Source organism: Vanacampus margaritifer, chromosome 19 (assembly GCF_051991255.1).
Source record: "Vanacampus margaritifer isolate UIUO_Vmar chromosome 19, RoL_Vmar_1.0, whole genome shotgun sequence".
Classification (NCBI taxonomy): Eukaryota; Metazoa; Chordata; class Actinopteri; order Syngnathiformes; family Syngnathidae; genus Vanacampus; species Vanacampus margaritifer.
The window spans coordinates 18,454,940-18,473,040 of NC_135450.1; the positions used below are offsets into that span (position 1 = coordinate 18,454,940).

Genomic DNA, 18,101 nt, shown 5'->3' on the forward strand with positions numbered 1-18,101 from the left:
GGATGTGTATTAAGCCAGGGGGCGCGCCAACCCCGCCAGGATGTTTGGGTGGCCAAAAGGTTTGGTCAATTTTCCCTAAGTTCTTAAGCCACGACATTACAGAAACTCTTGTCAAAGGGGTGCGTGGCTTTGAAGGTTTAGGCAACTTTTTAGGACGGGGGGTGTGCCAACTCTGTCAGGATGTTGAATGGGGCGCATGACTTAAAATTGTTTTGAAAGACTGCTCCAACGAATCCTTTCCCTGACGGAGGGGTGCGCTGACTCTGTCGAATGTGAGAGGGGTGTACGGGGAAGGGGGTGTGCCACAACCGTCTGGGTCGGCTTGGTCGGCGTCCCCACACACACCAGCAAAATGTCATTGTCAAATCATGCAAATATAAGCGAAACGTTTTGCAAATATGTCCTTGCATTTTGGAAGGTGTGACAAGTTGCGGGAGATCATCTTGGAAATGTATTTGCTGCCCAAAAAGTGATATTTTTGAAGGATTGGGATGTGATAGGTCATCAAGTTAGTTCAGGCTGGCGAGGGCAGCGAACTACCTGCATAGCCGCCTGTATGGCCAACAACTACATTTATCCGCAACTATGTTATTGCGTTTCACGCACCTTTTTCACGGGACACACGGACCCAGAATGCCACATCGGAACAGATTTCTCCAAAACAAATGCAAGCTAGTTTCATGATCCTGATCCAAAGATACATCAAGACCGTTTTGGAGTCAAACATGGCCAATCATGGCAAAATAGTTTGTTCTGTGGGGAAGGCGTCCAATTTACCATCACCACCCACACAATGGAATCCAAAGATTTTTTTCAAATGGCCAATTAAAATAAGATGTTGGCGAGCGCTAGAAGCTAATGTAGCAATCGGCATCTTCACTTTGTTCCCTCTCATTGAAAAGAGCACTCAAATATCAACCAAGAGAAAATTCAACTACTTTGCAAAAACATGCTTCCTTCTTCTTCTCTTACCAACATCCTGCTGTCAAAAAAAAAGAAAAGAAACACAAAACAACTATGATTTTTCCATTGTCATTATGGAACGAACGGTCTGTAAATAATATCGCACCGAAGCTTGGACGGGGTTAAGTTTCGTTTCCAACAAGGCCGGTCCCCCTGCGGATGAGGGGATGACTAAAAGGCAGCATGCAGGTGCTCCTTTGGGATTCATGTGCAGCCATGGTTACTTTTGTCCCTCGTTGCCCAAAGCCTTCCGCTTGAGTCCTCCCTCCCTGTCAACCCCCAAACGCTTCCACACTCAACACATGTGGACGTCCACAAAAATGCATTTGGACCTTTAAGTCAGGCGTCAGCGCCGGCTAATCGCGTTGCACTGGACGACCTGCGAAGTGGACGCTTTTATAGGCTGTGGTCTGCCCATTATGGTTTGGAGTCTGTTTGCACGCAAGCATGCAGCGGTTTTAGCTGCCTAATCAGCTCGTGTGTATTGGCTGAGCCGACCCTGTGGAAATGATAAGCGTCGTTAATGGCTCCGTTAGCCGCTGGCTATCTGCTGCTGAGGCTTTGGCTGGATGGAAGCCAAGCGTGGACACAACCACGCATTCCAATCAGAGAGGATTTCCAAAGTACTCTTCATGTTTTGGTCTTACAATTGTCTTTCTTCTACTTACAGTTAGCCTTGAATTGCCTTTCAAGTGTCAAATCCTTGAGATGAGCAATCGTGCACTTGTCTGTCATAGTCTGAGCTGTGAGAACCACACTGGAACGGTGCCACAGGACATCCAGACTATATATAGATATAGATAACGAAGGAAAAAGAAAGAAATCAAGGACAAACTAGGCTAACTGTTAACTGTGTTGATTTCAAATGTTTCCTCTGGTCTCTTTCTGGTGACCAGTTTGCATCCCTATTTGTGTCAGCCAACAATTGGCTAATGATTCGCTTATGCCGCAATCTTGGAATCCGTTGCTCAGCCTAATTCGATGTTGACTAAACACATGCAAGGATTTGCCACCGTAAATATTGAATTGGTTTCACATTTACAGTTGTCGGCCCAGACCTTTTCTGAGCAGATCGGGAAGGAAAGATCGCTTAACACACCCATGATAATCGCTCGGGATTATTTTTCAGAGACAGACAACAAGCAGGTCTTTTCTGACTTGTATTGGAAATGGGGGAAGATGCTTTTTGGTTTCATTTGTGGTTTTGTTCCACCACTAGAGGGCGACGTTTACCACTACCCCCCACCCCCCCCCCTTTTTTTTTTTTGCGCTGCCTAGTGATCCCAGAATGACAGCCCACTAACCAGCTGCCCTCATCCTCACCTATCACGGTAGATGCCAGCAGCAGTCACGGTCTGATGGTGATCTTTTCTGCTTTAATCTGCGGTGTGTACATCTGGCCACGCTAAGGTGTCAGGTATTAATTCATGCCGCCCATCTGTGACTCCAGTAACACTTGTTAACGCTTGTCGTACCAGCTTGTTTCGTCCACTAACAGCCATTATTTAGTATGTGACATCCTCAGCCCGGGTGCGTGTTTGTTTTTAGTAACAACAGCAATTCACATGCGGGGTTTGGTGTTCCATCATGCACCCGTTTGTGCCATTTGTGTAGCATCTGACAAACAAGCGGCAACCCAGTTTTCAGGCACCAGCTAATTAGCACCAGTATGGTGTCCATCTGTGTTGAGTGCGTTCTTGTGGAGACCAGGCTGGATAATCTGGGTTTACAGATTAGATGAGCAGTGTTGAGAGGCAGAGGCATTGGGGACAGGCAGGTGGGGTGGGGTGGGGAGGGATGGAAGGTTCTGGACTATAACCAAGATCCGTCTCAAGTTGACTGACAAACTGAACGGACTGACTGCTGACTTGCTTCCAACTGATGCACAGCTTTCCGGATTTCTTGTGAACATTACGAGATGCGTTTTAGGTCAGTCTAAGAATTTGTTTTAAAACATACGGTAATAATTTGTTTTTCAAGCTCATTTTTGGATCTATTCGATATCTGGATTTCTGTGGTCATTTTTGAGAGTTCAAGATGCCAAGAGCCGGCCAGGATTTTCTGATAGCCTACTGCTAAAATAAGTGTGGTGAACGTTTGTTGTGGAGTTCAATCTTGTAATCTAACCCTGCGCACAAGCCTCCATTGTCAAGCAAATCAATGCAAATCAATAGGATCCCCTGAGAGAGGGAGCGGAAGGACAAAAACAGTAGGAGGAGGAGGAGTCCAAGTTGGGGAGGCATTGGGGTCCCCGGCGCGTTAGCAAAACCACCAACCAGCACGCTCACAGCCACCACCTCAAGTGGAGGCTCCAGAAAGAGGGAGGAGTTGGAGGGTGGTCTGAATCGCCCAAGGGAGGTGGTGACTGCTTGGTGTAAAGGTCTTAGTTGGGGATGATCACATATGTGCACTGCCTCTCTTCGGCGCCGGTGGTCAGCTGCTGGCACAGGGCCTGCTATGAGGACCCCCCTGGCGAGAGGCAAGCGCCGTTCTCCGTCCAGCCCGCCAACAAGATGGGCAACCGCCTCCAGTCCGAGGCCTTCCCCGGCGCCGGCCCACCCAGGAATGAGGGCTGCCTACGCAAACGTCTGCTCTCTGTGTCCAAAGTTCACCAAAAACAGGACTCTCTCTGGACACCTAAACCTCTGCTTGGACCCCTCGGTAGCCCGTCAGGGAAGACTCGAACCTTCCATGATGACCAAGGTACCGTGTCAAATTCCCAAGAAGCAAAGTGCATATTTAGGGTCCGGACTTTTGACGCTTGTTCCATTTAACTTGAATTTTGGAGTTGTGTACGAATTTTTGAGGCAGGATTACCCAGGATAGCAGTTTTTTTTTTTTTGCCTACAATTTGTGTTTACTTCATGAGTGATTGAGTATTCTCTAACTACGATTTGTCCTCAGCATCCAGACTTTTGCTATTTGTTCCACTAGACATTCAGTCTGAATCATAGACTTCTTTGAGGGTTTTGAGCTTGGACTACCCAGGTAGCAGCCTGCCATTAGCCTGCCATTGTTGTTTACTACAGGACTGATTGTAGTATTTGTCCTGGCTCGGTGTACTTAAATCACCTGAGGTGTTTTTCTTACAGGTAATAATGACGCTGTGTCACATTGGCCAAGCGTCTTGAGCTCCTCCCCAGCCAGTCTTTGTCTCTTCCCTTGAGGTGATTTCCATCCCCCTCGTAGCTTAATGATCCATTCCTTCTGTCTCATGTCGTGTGTTGAGTGGCGTCAGTTCAGATTGCCTTTGTGACCTCTGACACCATGCAGTGGTCTTTGGTGTGGCATTGTTAGCGTGAGTCCCTAAGAAGGAACTAACCGGTGCTCATGCAGAATGACCCCTAACCCTATGGTATGTTCTGATAGTGTTTCTGTGGACCGCTACTGTATGCACACAATACTCGAGTCAAGCCTCCACAGGGGTCGCCTCTTGGGAACCCGAGACAATAGCTTACAGCTGGAGGCAATGCTTCTGCTCTGAAAGGAGGTTGAGGGGTGACACATCGGGGTCACGGAGGTGCCCCACTTTCACCTCTGCAACTCCATTAAGGAGCGATCATGCAAGCCAGGTTTTAGCACTGCAACTTTTCTTTCTCACCTAACTTTCTCTTCACTCCTCATTTTTTTCCGTACCATGCATTTAGCGTGAGCAAACTGTCGCAGACGGGCACGCGCCATCTTCACGCCCGCTTTGGCTAATGTGTAGTGACAGCTCAAGATGCGCACAGTATTGTCCCGGCTCGCGTCACAGTCACTTAGCGACGCGTGAGCACACACACAAAAACGCAAGAGGTAGATTTGCTCCTCAACACTTTGATTTAACTCTTGTGCTTCTGCTGCAGTGGATATGAACTGTGACAGAGCGTTTAAAGGATGGGGCAGGTGTTGGACAGACCCCACCCACCCTCCTTCCTCTGAATCCTTTAGCGGGAGGCAGGTTGAGCTATCGACCAATCACTGCCAACAGCTCCCCTGGGCACCTGAAGGGCCTCGCAGATTAACGAGACGAGCGCAAATGAAAAGGATCGGATCCGGTCAAAGTCAGCTGGGATAACCCAATTATGGGGGGTGCGTTGCCTTCTGGTCCCACGTAAGCAAAAATACAAGCAAAGACTTTTTTCGGTCACTTTTTCTAGGACAAAGTCAGCCCCCCAAAAATAATGGGTTTGCGGGAACAATGGAGAAGGGCGCATGTCACAGAGGATAATGAGGAGATTCCACACTCAGTTTGCGGAATGGGGGGGTCAGGAGGTGAAGTGAGAATCATTCAAGTGTAAAAGCGCCTGTTCTGTCATAGCAACAAGCTCTGCATGATTCTGCTTTTTAACTTTTGATGAACGTCTCGTGCACGTCTGAACGCTTTCTTCTGCCAAGCAGGACCAAGGAAAGGAGGTGAGCACTATTTGCTGCTTCATTGCAAGCTGTGCCACTGACAGGCCAGCACACAGGCGGCGTCTCGCTGATCTCATTACGAGATTAATGGATGCTTAGCGACTAAACATGCGCAACTGCTCCATCACAGCAAACCAAATCAAGCTGCCGTTGTCAAATATTGGCCAGTCATCGAGTTGGGTGGATTCTCTGCGGATCCTCGCAGGATTTTACAACTTTGCCCACCCCTCCTCAAAATGTGACGTTCGAACGAGAACGAGAGGTTTTTTTCTGGATTTGATTACATTGAACAGCGGCGCTATTGAAGACATTTTTTTAGCGATTCTCGATCTCTGTAGGTATCTGCAGCATCCAGGCAAATCTGAATTTACAGTTGCCTGCCTTCAGTGTAGCACCACATTTCAAGTCCGCAGCACGGAAACCTACTGGAAAAGATACAACATAGTTAACAAGAAGCAGAGGCGAGCATAAGTCTGTGAATTTTGCTCTACGCTGTTGGTTACTCATTAGCGGTCGTCAAACATCCCGCAAAAGGGTATGATAAACATGACGTAGGCCAAGAAAGTCAATAACATCAACAGAATCGCTAATGACGAGCATGAAACTAACCAGAGAATCTTGCTGGCGAGCAGAAATGAATGTGTTCGCACTTACATTCGTGGCTGGCCGCTCCCTTCCGCACACAAGCATTACGGAGATCCATTTTGAGCAAAACAAGCTGACTCGAACAAGATCATTATTGTCTTAAAGAACCCTCCAGACTTTCTTGGGACGACTTAAAACTGTACGGCTCAGACTGACAAAGCTATTTTCAACACTTGAAATGAGTTAACAATGACTAAGAATGACGCACAATACGCGAGACAGATCAAATAGTATCAATTTATGAAAATATGAAATGTTTGGACACACAAAAGTTTTTTCAATGGCAACAATTTGTATGAATTCTTGAATACCAATGTGACTGCAAGTCTTTAATTCTGAACATGCTTTTTGCATCCACAAATAATACTGCGCAACATTTGTTAGTTTGGAAGGAAATCACACTGACAAACATCTGATTGGATGATCGTATCGTATAGTAAAATAGTGAAGTTGTGGAACTTGATTGTCAGTCATCAGATCTCTCAGTCCACCTTGTGTGCCAGACTCGGGGCTCCCCCCATCCTGTCTTCGCCTCCTTAAGGATCCCAATCAGTTGGAGTTTCCATTAAGCCTTTGTAAGAGAGCCAAGCAAAGCCTTGTTGGGGGGGGGACCAAAAAAACATGTTCGTTCCCCCGTGGAGAGTGATTATAAAAGGAACAAGCGAGCGGCTGGAAAGTGTTTGAAAAAAGCTCTCCACAATTTCTGTCTTTGATAAGTAATCTTCTCTATGGCAACGTCTTTTTTCATGAGCTTCTTTGCCAGTAGGACGCAGGACAAGTCTTCAAACATGGCAAACCTTAAGCTCTATCGTCTTTCAGCGTCTGTTCATTTTCACCACAAGGTGGCACTACAACACAGGCAAGCAACAGCTGCTCCCTAGTGGATGGTCTGTTGATTTATTGGCTCGTAAAACTGATGCACACACGCATGCTTGTGTCCCAATTTATGAACTTGTTGATGGTCATTAGCAATTGGAATTCTCTGAACGACGCAGCAGATGCATCTTTTTACCTTCGACAAAAAGACACACGAGGTGTCACCAGGAATTGGAATTTTTAAATGTGCTCCCCTTGTCTCCCTTGAGACTCGCTAATATCTCCACGATTGCTGTGCCATAGAAGGGGATGTGTCAATGGACAAGCACAGTGAAGGAGGGGCTGAGAAAGGGAGGGAGGCGGCTTAAGTGGATTTGGGGCTCTCCTCATTTTCCCCACGCAAGGTCTCAGCGTAGGCTTAGCACGAATGGGAACCTCCTGACACGTCTGATTTGAGTTTTGATTCGACAACTTGAATGGCTGTTGTGTTTTATGGCTTGCACGCCACAGCCACGTCCATCTTTGAACATCGCCAAACGTTTTTGACCCCCAAGACAAGCAGCTTGCTAACACGATATTGTGGCTTAACTTGTGTGTAAAAGTCCAAAGCAGATCAACGTTGCAGCAGTTCTGATGCGGCTATTTGGCAGAATCTCGGGCTCAGAATTAGCTTGCGCAGTTCGTACCTACATTCAAATGTGACATACAAGTACAGTACATTTCAATACATTAGAATATTCTATCAAAGTTGATGTATGAGTTTTTCACGATGCAGCAGACAGGAAGTAAAGCAAATGATGAAATCCGTCGATGGCGTCCAGCAGAACTTGCGAGCGAATCAGCGCCCCGAGCCTGATAGTCTAGCCCACTTCCTCTGAATTAGCGCAGGTCGCTCAATTAGTCATGTTAATTACTGACTGGCTGCTTCAGCCCACCCCATTTATGGGGAGGAGCCACTGAAAAACCAAAGTAGGTCACATGCTCCAGTGTCGATCGAATGGTCAGATTGGAGGAAGTGCAGATGAACGCAAGGACACACGCTTTGTTGTTGCGTGGGGATTTAACCCACTTCCTATTGATAAGCAACCACCCAACACCCCTTACTAGGATTGAGGTTAGCCCCAGGTGGCTTGTTGCTATGTTGCCCTTGAGCTTCTTGAGGCACTTAACCTAAATGAGCTCAGTGTGTCGCCCTCCGATCTAGCTCAATGTTACTCTTTTTTGAATTGCTGATAAATATTCTTGCCTTTTGGGGGGTCCTGACCACCAAAGCATCAACACGTACTCAGTAGTTTCCCCTGCAAAGTTTGACAAAAATGGCCCACAACAGTAGTTTGACTGATCAACACCAAATTGAGAGCCCGCAGAGCTCGTACCCAACTTGGAGAGTCCCTATAGATTTGCCCAAATTGGCAAGCAGGCATCCGGGACTGGATATGGACCTTGTTCACTTGAAATGCTTGTGACACACCTCCATCAGCCAGCTGATGTGGGCGGAGCAGTGCGGCAAAGTTGGACGATCATTTCAAAGTGGGTGCAAAGGGCACTTGTATCACTATTTCAGCTCTAGTTATTGTCACATTCTTGCATTTGATTAGAAATATGGATGAGCTAATGGTCTTGCGCTGTTAAATGTGTCACAATCCTGCCTCATGGCATCATACTGTATACGTGTAGATGCACATATGAGTGTATTCGTGGAATTGGGAATGCACACAAACAAAAGGGAGAGCAGCTGATGAGATATGTAGGTCGAGATGTACAATATATGTTGAGGCGTTTGCATCCACCTAAAGAGCGACAGTGTTGTGCGTGATGAACTCAGTTGTTGGTGTAGGAAGCGCTGCAGGCGCACCCTCGCCCAGGAACAATAACGCGTCGGTCCACACGCACCACAAAGGGGAGTGGTGGCCCACTTAGCCATCATCAATATATCCGTGACACTCACACACACACACACACACACACACACACCGAGTGTGCCTCTAAGTGGATGTGGCTGGAAGAAGGTCTTTGAGTCGATATTCATGGAGACGGCGCGGCTGCTTGGAAATGACGCCATCTTGATCACTTTGTACTTTTTGTTGGGTTGAGAGCTCAAACTTTTGCTGGGTCTTGTCGAGCTTCCGTCAGCACGACAGGTCAGCATGCGTGAGCGTTGTCCGGGCCGTTTCCTTTTAGGATGAGCGCGCGTTGCCAGGGACAGCAACGGGCGGTTAGCGACCAATCCGCTGTGCACATAAAGCTGGCTAAGCGCTAAGAGACGCGACAAACAAATGCGGCCGCTCATAAAACGTCAACAGCTGCTGACACTTTGAATGGAGTTGGAGCCGTAAAAGTTTCCCTGCTGAGCGAACGGTTAGCGCGAACGGTTAGCGCGAACGGTTAGCGCGAACGGTTAGCGCGAACGGTTAGCGCTAACGCCGCGCCTTCCGCACTGTCCGGGCTGCTTCTCGCTTGCTTTTCAATGTTTGCGGACTGCAATTGCGACGCACAAATCGAAATTCATGATGACCTGAAATGTTTGTATTGGAAACATAAATATAAAACTGGCCAATGAAAACCAGTAAGCACGACCGGTAACTTAGTGTTAAGAAAGAGTACATAAAAAAAACATAAGTCTTTTTTTTTTTTTTTTTTTTTTTTACAGCACTCTATATAAATTGTGACTTTATAAAAATATAACCTCATTTAATTGAATGTAAAGAATTCAGCAATTTGTGCATGCTAACTAATTAATTGCGCTGTCTTTTAGTGTGCTTAAAATGGCCACCAGGGCAGCAGTATATTACAATCAGACAGACACAAACGAAAAAGGAGTTTCACAACTACTGTAAGGGACTCGGTCATCTGCAGAAACATTTTTTGTCGTTTTTTCTTGGCTTGCAGAGGATCAAGAATGTATGCCAGTGAGTTCTATTGATTGTTTGGCTTGATCAAAGACACTCAATTGAATTGGTTTGTCAACGAACGCAAGTGAAAATGTTGTCTGTGCGACTGGCCGGCGACCAGCGAATGACGTGAGCCCGCCTCTCACCCCAAATCTGCCGGCAACAGACTGAATATTTTGTGGTGGCATGCAGCAAGTCACATGACTCCCATTTTAGGGGACTAGCGTAACGTAACGTAGCCGACTGTCGGCAAGCTTCCAATTTCAAAGCGGCAAAGACCGTCAACGCCTTTCAGTCTTTGTGGCGCCCCACGTTGTTGTGTGTGACACATTCTTTTTTTTATCTATTTTTTTCACTTCGATCTCTTTATTTCACTTTGGCCTTGCATGGCTGCTCAGCAAAAATGGCTTCCTCCACATCAAAGTGACCATTTTTTCTTTTGGTCTGGTCTGCGTTTGTTTGCTCTCCATACAATCGTAATATCATTCAAAGCTGGAGCTTGCGTTCCCACACGTCTCTGGCGTGAAAATTGTGTCCCAAACACATGCAGAGTTGTAAAGCTCTGCTGACAGACAGAAGGTCTGAGTACACACACGCGCACTCACACACACCGCGGGAGAGTTTTTGGGTGTCAGCAAAAGGTCGTCGTCGGAGGAGGAGGAGGGTTTCCGGGAGTGGTGGGCGGGGCTGTGAATTTCAGCGTCATTTGTCGCGCTGCAATAGCATTTCCTCATGTTCAAATCTTTAACGGCGTTGTTTAGTCAGGCTCCTTCGTGCTTGTGTGAGAGTGTGTTTATTCAGGACTCGGGTCAACTGTCGCCTCCCTTGAGCTTTTTAGCGAGACAGCGACTTGACTCGAGAGAGGTTTTTTTTCTGCTTGATTCGTGCTGTTTGGTGGCAGAAAACTCAAGTTGCTCAACAACAATTCTTCCAAAAAGAAGCTTCAAGCTGTTGAATGCCACTCCCGGCTGAAGTTTGAGCAAACAAAACTTGAAACTAGAAAGACAGTTTCACCTTGTGCATTTGAAACAACTGTATGCTAGCTTCATGCTAATGCTATCAAAATAGTCCGGAGGCACCTCCAAAAATCTTTTGATTGCTACGGTGTGATGGTTGTGACGTCATGCATCACCATGAGATCAAGTTTTTCAAGATACAAGCCATCGCTTGACTCCGTTTTCTGCTTTGACTTGTGAGCAAAAATGTCAGCGAGCGCTACTTTGTGACGACTCAACTCACTTCATTTGCCAACAAGCAGCACTGAAAGGTCAGACAAAAGAGAAAACAAACACTTTGTCAGCAATCCGCTAGCTAAATGCTAACACCTAATTAGATATGCAAAAGAGGGCCACCTGCGTGTCATCCTAGAGATGCACTTGATGCGTCGTCGTACGTGTGAGAAAACAACAGGCTGCTTAACGACTGATCCGAATACTGCGCACGTGCCGGCCAAGCCGAACAAACGCACGTCGCAGGATTTGTTGGAGCGCTGCTTGTCAGACGTCAGCAAAATGTCACCATCGATCACTTGGTGACTTTTCCAGGGTCACATTCGTCTCATTAGTTCGAAGGCTTTTTCCGTAGGAGAAATAATGAGAAAAAACATCTTTTGCTGGCACTTTTGTCAACATTGCAAACAATCTTTTCAAGTAACATTTGAACATTTTGTCATATAAGTGTCCAATGAGATGAGCCGCTGCTTTTGGTGTCATCTAAAAGATCATGAAAAAACAATCTAATCAAGAACTTTTCATCGATATTGAAATACGACTGGACTTTACTGAACTGCTATTTCAAGATATCAGCTACCTGGGAAGGCTGCTGATAGTTACGACCAAAAAGGAAGTCCTCCTTGCCAGTAGTTGGCGCCACACTGCGGTGGTTAGACACATGCTTGTGCTGGTATCGGTGTGAAAACTTGCAGTATCGGCATAAGTGCATATTGAATGTAGCGCGTCTTCAGTCTGTTCCTGAAGTGCCTCCCCCAAGGCTCAAGTTGCGCTGAAAGGGAGGGAGGGGGGGAGGATCACTTGCAATCCCATTCAAGCTCTTGTTGCACTAGACGCCCCCCCTCCCCCCCCCCCACCAGACAACATTCTCCTCTCCTCATTTGTGTTGAAAAGAAAGACGCTGGCAGGAGGGGGGCTGCCGACGTGCATTTTGCGTGTGCGTGTGACACAAAAGGAGGCGCGCATGTGACCAGCCTCAAATTCTTCTTCTGCCATCACCTTGTGGCGGCCTTTCTTCTTTCCTGCTGGCTGGCAAATTGAAGCTAATTAAAGTTAGCAACATGAAAGCACACAAGGTCGGCCATGTTGCTTTGATTGACCAAAACAACGTTTGGGGTTTAGGCTTTTATTCCCTCCAAAATTCCCAGCCCGAAACCAGTTTGAGTGGAAAAACCACTTCTCCAAAAACTAAATGAGATCTTGTCCCAACAGCTCGGCTGAGTTTTTGTTTGTCCATCATCGTCATCATCATCGTCATCGTCAAATGACCAAAACGCTCAAAGTTTTGGTCACACTGTTTGTGTTTTCCAATGCAAGGTGCGGACGTCTGAAATTTGAGGCAACGGAGGGAGGGCGGGAGGGATAGGCCGCTCCCTCCCTCCCTCCCTCCCTCCGTCTCCTTGGTTACCAAAACGCAGCTCCCACGCCCCTCCCACCAGTGTGTATGTGTGTGCGTGTCCCCGCGGACCGGACCGCCTGAGGGTGGAGTGATGATAGCGATGGTGCAAGGGGGGGTCGAGAGAGAAAGAAGGCTGCGGTGAGATTGTTAGCATCGCGGACGCCGGCCGATCATGTGAGCTCGCGTTTGCTTTTCTTGCCTGGAATTAGGAAGGAAGGCAAAGATGGTGTTCATTGGGACCTCGCTCAAGTCGCTCATTAAATACTTCAAAAGGAAAGGTAACGCAAATCCTACCGCGCCATCTTTTTCTTCTCATATTACAACTGATTCTTGTAACCTTCTCATTCTTCTTACGCAGCGTCATTCTGCTAGCGTCAAATTGTTCTCATCATATTGCAATCAAAATCTTTCTGCCTCACATATTTTCTCTTCATTTTTGTAACACGGGGATTTCATTCTCGACTTTTTCCACCCAAAAAGCTTTCAAAGCTGATCGTAAAGAGAGAAAATCACAAAATAATTGACTGTCCTTATCATTTGCAAAAAGGGGGGTTGGACAGTAAAAATAAATGTAACAAAAAATCCAACTACTTCTACTAATACTAATGATCATTTTTCAAAGGCAAGTGAGAGTGTTTGCAAGTAGCAAAAAAAGGTGAATTTGCGATTGACAAGTCTTTGGTCTCATCGTACAACATGTGCAGAAAAGCAAAACTTGATTTGCTTTTCTCCGACTTAAGTCCAACTTGACTGTGCTCGTCGTCTTTGTTTTCTTTTTCCGCAATCTCGTAAATCCTCGTCAACAGTGAAAGCAGCTTCAGCATTGAAGGTCAGCAGGTCGACAACCCAAAAGCCCGTTAGCAGGAACCCGCGCGCGCTTCACAACACTTTGAACAACTTGTCATCAAAATCGCACGGAAGCTTTATGAAGCGTGCAGACGAGAGTGAGCATCCTTAAGTGGACACTTGAGGAGCAGGCGCCGAGATCTCGGCCGCTCGCTCGTGGCGTCCCATTTTTAGTGACGTTGTGGATGATTAGCTCATGATTAGCTCTGCCCTTTGCCCACTGCCGACTCGTTAATGCTTACTTTGCTTGTTGAAAGAGAAAATGCTAGCGTCGACTCGCGGGAGAAAACCTAAATAAGGCTTGCCAATGCGGGACGACTGGAGAGAGAAATTTGCATCATTAAGAAATTGCAGATAAAGCGGTTGTTTGCTCGCACCCACCAGCAATGTTAAAGACTTTATATCCAGCACAATAAAAACATGTTTTTGAAAAAAAAATCGGATTGATAAAATAGTATGATAATCAAGTTGCAGTGTTATGAGAAGTTTTTTTTTTTTTTTTTTTTGAACAAACACAAGCATACTCTGCAGATTCACATATTTGCAGATTAGTTGATATATTTTGGGGGTTTTGTTGAGATGGCTGAGTAAGTACTGATAGCACATATTAGCTTTAGCCTTCTCTCATTTCAAAGTATTGGTACTTGTAAGGATACTGGTACCAGCAGATGCGCTCTTGTGGCCATTTTACAATCAAGAGCCCCCCCCAGCTCGGCCCCCCCCCCGCCTTCCTTCGCGTCCCAGTCTCACTCGGCAACCATTTGGAGGACCCGCAAAGTTGCCCAAATGGAGCTAATCCTGCCCGTGGGCCCGCCCACTTTGGCTGGGATGCGCTCGCTTGGTACGTGTTGATGGTCTGGAACGGGTTCTTGTTGTTTGTGTGGCCCAGGAATGCCTCGGACCTTGGTGTGTGTGTGTGTGTGTGTGTGTGAGTGTGTGTGTGTGTGTGTGTTTGAAGATGCGCTTTGAGTCGCAGCTTGTTGACGACGTTGATCTGTTATTCTTTTTTGTGTGTCCAGCCGTGTCCAGTCTGGACGAGGAGAGCAAGTGGACGGTCCACTACACGGCGCCGTGGCACCAGCAGGAGAACGTCTTCCTGCCCGGCAACAGGCCGCCCTGCGTGGAGGATCTCCACCAGCAGGCCAAAGTCAATCTGAAGAGCGCCCTGCGAGGTCACGCCGCCGCAACGCCGTTTTCGCCGCAAAAAAGCTTCCAAATCAAACACTTTTCTATTCTGTTCTATGAATCCGTTGCGTTTTCATTCTTTTCATCTCGTCATCTTCAAACTTGAATCTCGTAGCAGGAGGTCGTTTTCACACCAACATTTCAACTCACGAGCTCAACATTTTGCTTTTGTGTCTTTTTCCTCCTTAAATCTCAGTCCTAACTTTAAGACTTTTGTCTCCATTTGAAATGTGATTGACTGGAATGATTTTTTCCTTGCTTTGCAGCATATTTGGCTTTTTCCTCGTAATTTACAACTTTATTGTTATACGCTACTTCATTATTTTTCTTCACAATAACATGACTTTGTTTCCCCAAATTATTTCTTTACTGTGAAACTGCAACTTCATTCACTTTAAAGGTTTTTTTTTTCACGTTAAAGTTTAAAAAAAAGTAAAAAAGCAATAGTAAATCGTTTTTCTTATCCTATTACGACAATCTTTATTCCTGTAGCATGACGTCCAATTTCCTTTCAGAATTGGATTTGTGTAGCGTGACATTGGATTTCGTTTGTTTGTTTGAGGAGCTGCACGGACGCGTGCTCGAGACGCTCCCACAACACGTCGACAGCAGCGCAAGAAAAATGTGCAAAAGGCGTGAGATCCTTTTGTGGTCGAATCAGACAGCGAGCAAACAAACGGCGCGGCCTCGCCAAGCAGCAGGTCAAAGGACGACAAGATGGCGGCCCGTGCTTACATGTCACGCACTCGCATTGTGGGAGGGTCTTTGCCGTATTGACGCGTCGCCATTTGGGATCAAGTGAGCAGGGCAACAGGTGTCACATGACAACACCTGCAATGTGTGAGCGTGGAGCACACACACACAAGTAGAATAATATGAAATGCGACATTATTTCCGATTGTACGACCAAGTCTCACTTTTTCACTGACTTATGTCACGTTATCGCGACTGACTTTTGATGATGTGAAAAATGATTGTTGCAATGATTTTCCGCTATTGTAATCACAACAATACATTCGGTTAGGGAACGCGTCTGTATTTGCATTTATTTGACTGACAACAATTGAGTTTGTTTTAAATGCTCAATTATTGTCATCAAATGAAAAAGCTCAAGCGAAAGGTTGGCAAGAATGCGCAATTAATCAAGGAAGGGCGAACCGTGTTGAAGTTGACTTTGACTTTCCCAGCTGCTGTTGCGCAATCCAGGGCTCATGTGCTGTTGCGCCACTTGCTGACCAGTTGATGACTTATCGATCGATCGATGTGCTTGAGGCCGCTCAGAAAGCGCACGCGGGTCCACCGTGGCTTTGAATCGGCAAGTTGACGCCCACATGATGCAAATGTCACACAAATGGCTGGACTTTGTCACTTCCATATCAGCGACATTTGGACCAGGAAAAAATGACGCACGCGCTTGAGGGAAAAATTCTTCGGTGGAGAAGTTGCTGGCCGCATTTCTGCCTAGCAACAGACATCTTTGAGCGTGCCAAACAGCTTCACCGGGAACATTTAACCATTTAACTCGTTTAGGACGTCCATTGAACGCCACTCATGCTGGAAATGTCAAACAAAAGAGCCTGTGAGGAAATGAGGCAGACCGAGCGAGTGAGCGCGACCGTCTGACACACACGCACACGCGCACACACGCACACGCGCACACACGCACACGCGCACACCATCCGGTGGCAGCAGCTGGTGATCACATCCAATGGTGGATGCGCACACGTGACAAAAGACAAGAAACACACACTTATTGTGAGCAATTTGTATCATTTCTTCCTTCTAGCACTCGTGTATGCTATTAATTGAAATATATTTGAAAAGGTTTACGTACTGGAGATGGACCATTCATTTATTTTCATGTGAGGGTAAAATGTCACATTTTTGTTGTTGTTGAAAGTGTGAAATGTTCTCGTGTGCGCTTGCAGAATGTGACAAGCTGCGTAAAGATGGCTTCCGCAGTTCTCAGTACTACTCGCAGGGGCCCGTCTTCTCCGACAGGCCGCCGTCCGCCAGCAGCCTGCACGACGACCGCCATGACGAAAAGAAGGTGAATGTGCGAGGAGGAGCGCAGTTGGATGAAATTGTCTTGTGCTGCTGCTTCACGCCAAATGGGCTGCCCTCTAGTGGCTGCAACCGGAACTTCCATCCCTCAAATCTCCACTCGTCCTCATCAACGTTCAATGTTGAGGAGACGTCATACTGCGCGGCTCTCGCACACTTTATGTGGTCAAGCTGCTTTTGACAAATTGAAATTCAACATCCACTTGAATAAGTCGCGCTCAACTCAACTACCCTGCCATGTGGAATCCAATTTGCATCGTTGTACAGCCTTGATTCAGATGCGTTGTCATTCTGTTGCTAACCACAACAACAGCCCCGAGTGACAGTCTCCAAGAGGAAGGAAAGTGTGGCGTTGTTTTAAATGACTTTCCCACACACTATGAAACCTTATGTGACGTGGGCTCGCGTGTGTGCGTGTTCCAGGGAAGCGCCAGAGTGCTGTTGCTGACCAAAACAGCAGCACCTTCTAATCAAAGCTGATTTGACATCATGTGGAGACCACTTTTCAATTCATGCCTTCCTTTCCCGTCTCGGTCCGTCAGTCGCTGGCGTCGTCGGCGGAGGACGACGGGTCCGAGCCGTCTGCGAGGCCGCGCACGCCCAGCGACAAGGGGGACGTCTCGGAGGCCGACGGGACCAAAGGCCCCGCGCTGCCCACCCCGGAGGAGAGGATGAGGCTGACGGCGCGGGCCGTGCCCACCGACGTCATCGCCATCAACGTCACAGGTGTGTGCGTGCGCGCGCGCGCGCGCGCGCGTCAACAACAGCTCATCACAACAAAAGTCAACTCATTCGGCTTTCGCATTTTCAAAACAAAACTTCAAAGAATATTGGGGGTGAAATGTACAAAAACACTATAACAACTTTAAATAAGAAATAAACAAACTTTAAATCAATTAAAAAAAAAAAAATGATCATGCACACAAAATATTCAAATATGAAAATACTTACAAATAATAAAGCAAAGAACTACAAAATAAAACTAATAGTAAGAAATACATCTGAAATAATCCTCTTACAAATATAATTATTATTATATATTACAAATAAGACAAATCTAATATTGTAAAAAATAATAATGTCAATATTTACCCCAAAAAATTAAGTGATGTTAAAATGACTTCACATAGTTCAAAAAAAAATTATGAATTAATACTAAAGAATGAATGTTTATTTTGAAGGCAGTTTTGTGTTTCCTGTGCATGATTTCTTCTGTCACTCGTGTGTTTCCTGTTAACACGACAAGCACAAAAGCAAAATCTTCTCCTGTTGCTCTCGAGGCATCTTGAAATCTTCGCATGTTGAGAAAATGTTCTCTTTTTTTGCCACGCACGCACGCACGCACGCACGCACGTTTGCTTGAAGATGAGCAGCCTTTTGTCCCCTGCATGTGCCCACCACTAACAGTTTGCACTTGTCTTGTGTTGCCTGCATGTGCGTCTGGGCCGGCCCCCCGCCCCCCCGCCGCCCCGCCAGGTGCCATCTTTGACCGTCAGGCGAGCGTGCGGCGCTCCTTGGTGGGCACGGACACGGTGTCCCGCCGGCCCACGAAGGTCAAACGCAGAAAGACCATTTCAGGGTTGCCCGACGACGACGTCCTGCTGGAGTCAGGTACAGGAAGCGTCGCTGCCCTCTGCTGCCCTCTGCTGCCCTCTGCTGCCCTCTGCT

The 18,101-nt window shown here is 46.8% G+C and overlaps 1 protein-coding gene across 11 annotated transcripts in view; it reads left to right on the top strand.

The window, feature by feature from the left end:
- nhsl1b (NHS-like 1b) overlaps window positions 1–18,101 on the top strand; it is a 51,794-nt gene that overhangs the window by 25,622 nt on the left and 8,071 nt on the right. For 5 of the 11 annotated variants that reach the window (XM_077553291.1, XM_077553292.1, XM_077553287.1 and 2 more), the window contains 4 exons: window positions 14,204–14,356; window positions 16,298–16,419; window positions 16,976–17,159; window positions 17,910–18,044. In XM_077553291.1, the coding sequence (XP_077409417.1) occupies window positions 14,204–14,356; window positions 16,298–16,419; window positions 16,976–17,159; window positions 17,910–18,044 (594 nt within the window). Of the gene's footprint in view, window positions 1–2,785; window positions 3,667–12,432; window positions 12,617–14,203; window positions 16,420–16,975; window positions 17,160–17,909; window positions 18,045–18,101 lie in introns of those variants that run through there. The other 6 variants (XM_077553296.1, XM_077553295.1, XM_077553286.1 and 3 more) reach the window with 5 other exon arrangements.